Source organism: Apium graveolens, chromosome 4, assembly GCF_009905375.1.
Source record: "Apium graveolens cultivar Ventura chromosome 4, ASM990537v1, whole genome shotgun sequence".
Classification (NCBI taxonomy): Eukaryota; Viridiplantae; Streptophyta; class Magnoliopsida; order Apiales; family Apiaceae; genus Apium; species Apium graveolens.
The window spans coordinates 183,757,303-183,761,135 of record NC_133650.1 but is presented as its reverse complement, the minus strand read 5'-3'; the positions used below and the strand labels follow the sequence as shown (position 1 = coordinate 183,761,135).

General features: G+C 28.7%; 1 protein-coding gene across 1 annotated transcript; it reads left to right on the top strand.

The window, feature by feature from the left end:
• Nucleotides 1-431: 431 nt before the first annotated feature.
• Nucleotides 432-3,490, top strand: LOC141716975 (heat stress transcription factor B-3-like). The gene is made up of 2 exons (XM_074519111.1): nt 432-915; nt 2,887-3,490. Exons 1-2 carry the CDS (start codon nt 664-666, stop codon nt 3,373-3,375), a joined length of 741 nt encoding a protein of 246 aa, XP_074375212.1. The 5' UTR covers nt 432-663; the 3' UTR covers nt 3,376-3,490.
• Nucleotides 3,491-3,833: the final 343 nt, after the last annotated feature.

Sequence of the window (3,833 nt, the reverse complement as noted above, 5' to 3'; positions counted from 1 at the left end):
TCATTTTAAGCTGCACTCGTGGAGAACTTTCTATGATAAACAACTTTTTGACTCGTCAAACCCCATGTTCCATTACTTGGATCTTTTGTAAATTATATATTTAAACTATTCTTTTCTGCATGACTCTTTCTAGATACACTTAGTTGTTTACACGTGAGAGACTGAATCCAAAATATAAAAACATTATGCAAATTAACTCATGGGATATGAGGCTTAAAAATTTGTTATTGCCAAGTTATAGGTTTGATTTCAATTGCACACATTTATGTACCGATATATTTATGTACGAATTTTAAAATAGGAGATTGGTTAATAAAAAATAATTATGCAAATTACGTTTGAATAAAGTAAAATTTGAAAAAAGTCATCCTTTTGTGGCAGCTGAGCACTATATATATATTGAGAAGCTATAGGCTACAAGGAACAAATATAAAACATACGTTTTAATCATTCTCTAGTAGAAGGAAAGAAAGAAAGATAAGAAGTTGGTATAATCCCCTTGCATTTCTCATGAACTGTGTTTTCGTGTTGGGTTTTTATTGTTGGGATTGGAAACATATAACCTCCATCCTTGTGTTCTCATCTCCATCTTAGGATCTCTGGTTCTAGATTTTACATATATTCCGCTGAGAAAAATAGAAAAGTTCGATAAGATATAGGTATATGATGAGGGAGAGTGCAAGTGAAAAAGGAATGTTAGAAGAATACATGGTGATGAGGAAGTCATCACCACCACCATTCTTGTTGAAAACATACATGCTTGTGGAGAACAAGGCGACTGATCAAGTGGTGTCTTGGAATTCCGATGGGACGGGTTTTGTGGTGTGGCAGCCGGCGGAGTTCGCTAGAGATTTGCTGCCAACGCTATTCAAACATAGCAATTTCTCAAGCTTTGTTAGGCAGCTCAACACTTATGTATGCCCAATTTCTACTTTTACCCCTTCTTTCCTTCTTGCTGATTGAGTTTTGAGATGATAACTTTGTTAATTAGCTTTGAGTTAATTACATTTTGCAACCCCTACCTTTTTTTAAATAATAAAATTATATAATTACTTTCAAAAACACAGTTTGCAACCCCTAAATTTAGATATCAAGTATAATATGCATCCCTTTAACCATTTTGTTAAAAATATTTATATTGTGGAGGGTAAAATTGTTCAGCAAAATATTTAAATAATAATTTTAAATTTTTTGAAATTAATCTAAAATTTAGAATTTTAAATTATAAAAATAATAATAATGTCAATTATTTTATTACTCGGTATAATTTTTAAAATTTTAAAATATAGATATATTTAGAAACTTTATGATTATATATATAAACATATATTTTGCTTAATAAATATATTTTAAGTATTTAGCAATATGATTAATTTAGAATATTACTAATAAAAAATAGCTATAATTTTTTTCATGTAAAAAATGTATTAAAATAAATATTTTAATTAATTTGAAATTCAGTTATTAATGTTAACATCTCAATTTCAATTTTATAACCGGAAGGGATGTATTGATTAAGGATTGCAAACTGTATTTTGTAAAATAGATATACTATTTTGATTTTAAATGAAAGGTGAGGATTGTAAAGTGCAATTAACTCATTAGCTTTTATGTATACCAAATTTTTTCTCATGTGTCAACTCTTTTTTTTTAACTCGCTAAAGTGCATGTTTGATTTCTTTTCTTTTTCTTTTCTGCATCGGCTTTACACCGTTAATTAAGTAGTTAAGCTGTCTAAATTAGAGAATTAAACTTATAAATATACGATTATTTCTATTTCTTTTCATACTTAGATTTGAAAATAGTTAATCATTACAAAACTTACTAGGTATTGTTCGGGTCAACTAAATATTTTTGGAAATATATAAAAACAAATTTTTTCATATTTAGCGGTATCATAATAATCGGTGTCCAAAATTAATTATATTATTATTTTTCAATGATAAAATCTCATTCGTTATCTTCCAAGTTCCTGTTTTGGACTCCGGCTTATTATGAAATTTATTTATAGGAATAGATTACTGCATTTAGGATATATAAACTTAATTATTTAAAAAAAAATATACTTAAATGTTTGACACCTATAAATATTCTTTGTAAGAATTTTAAATTAAGAGTCTTTATCACTAAATTCATTTACCAATAGAAACAAAATATCCTAAAACAATTTTTGTAATTTTACCGGTGAACTTGAGACTAAATTTATCAATATTCACATCCATATCTCACCTCACGCTTACTTTCATCTCACTAAAGTAATGATATTTGTACTGATAGATAACTTTCTTCTGGAAAGTTTTTGACATAAGCAATTGAACGACTATTGTAGGAAAATGCGGTATATTCTCTGAGTGCACTTTCTCACTGAAAAGCTCATTCTTTTGGTCCTTTTTCTTTCTCACTTTCAGAAAGAGCTCATTATTTTTCTGGTTTGATTTGTACGTCATGCATGATATCAGGAACTGGAGTCTAAAAGCTAGCCATCTAGTTTCGTTTTTTTGGGCAAGTAATTATAAACTTATAGAATAATTACTTATGAAATTAGTAACCGCATTATTACTAAAGTCCAATTCCTAACCACCCAATATTGTACGGCGCTCTCCTAAATTTTTCTTTTTATATTCTTTATCCCATATTTTTATATATACAGCAAAGGTTGAGATAAGCAGATTATATCCTTAGCCCTGGCAGATTAATCTTGTTTCTTCTATAAAAAGTTGCTGTAATATGCGTGTCTTTGTATTTGTATAGGATTTGTGATTCTCAACACACAGGCCACAGCGCACATCCATATATATAAATATACCTAGTCATTATAAACAAGTTCTACGAAAGAAGTTGCTAAAGTTTCATGTTTTAATCTTCATGTCAATCATCATCATTTAGGGGTTTCGAAAAGTTGCTACAAGCCGGTGGGAGTTTTGCAATGCCATGTTCTGCAAGGGCCAAAAAGACCTACTCTCCAAAATTCGTAGTAGAAAATCATGGACAAACAAAACACATCCAATTGCTCAAACACTAAAAGAACAATCTGATCAAGATCAAGATCACGAGAGGTCGAAAACAACTTCTTCGACGTCTTCCTCGTCTGGATACACAAGTCTAGTACATGAAAATGAAAGACTGAAGAAGGAGAATGGAGCTTTAAATTCGGAACTTTCGACTATGAAAAACAAGTGCAAGGAGTTGCTTGACATGGTGGCTATGTTCTCAGAAAAGGATAAATTAGATGATAACAAAAATGAGGGGCCAAAGCTGTTTGGAGTGAAGCTTCAAGCTGAAATTAGGAAGAGAAAGAGAGAAGATAACATTGGTGATAGTAATGCTCCAGCCCTTTTCATGTCTCAATTATGCAAACTAAAGTTAGCTAGCTAGCTATATACAAATATTTCCAGCTTATATATGTTTTGTAACTTTTGCTATATTATATACTATATATACTTAGAAAGCCAATTCAAAAAAAAAGAATGATTCGGTTTTATATAATACTAGCTTAAATCCATAGTATCGCATGAGTTCTCGTTAATATTTAAAAAATTTATTTATCTCATCATATTTTATTTTTTAAAATATTTTTGTAAATAAATAATAATTATAAATCTATAATAAAAATAATACTATAATTTTAGTAAAATAAGTAGACTCCGTCTAATGGTTTAGCAATTTATTAGTTTTAGAGGATATATAACACTATTTATTTATTTTTTAATAATTGGATACATTGTGATCGTATTTTAGAAGGATAAGTAGACTATATGTAGTAGTTTAACAAATTAGTAGTTTAGCAGATATATAAAACTTTTTATTTATTTTATTTAATAACCAAAATTAAG

Coding starts and splice junctions, on each gene's coding strand:
- LOC141716975 (XM_074519111.1), top strand. CDS start 664: ATGATGAGGGAGAGTGCAAGTGAAAAAGGAATGTTAGAAGAATACATG. Junction 916..2,886: donor TTAGGCAGCTCAACACTTAT/GTATGCCCAATT, acceptor ATCATCATTTAG/GGGTTTCGAAAAGTTGCTAC.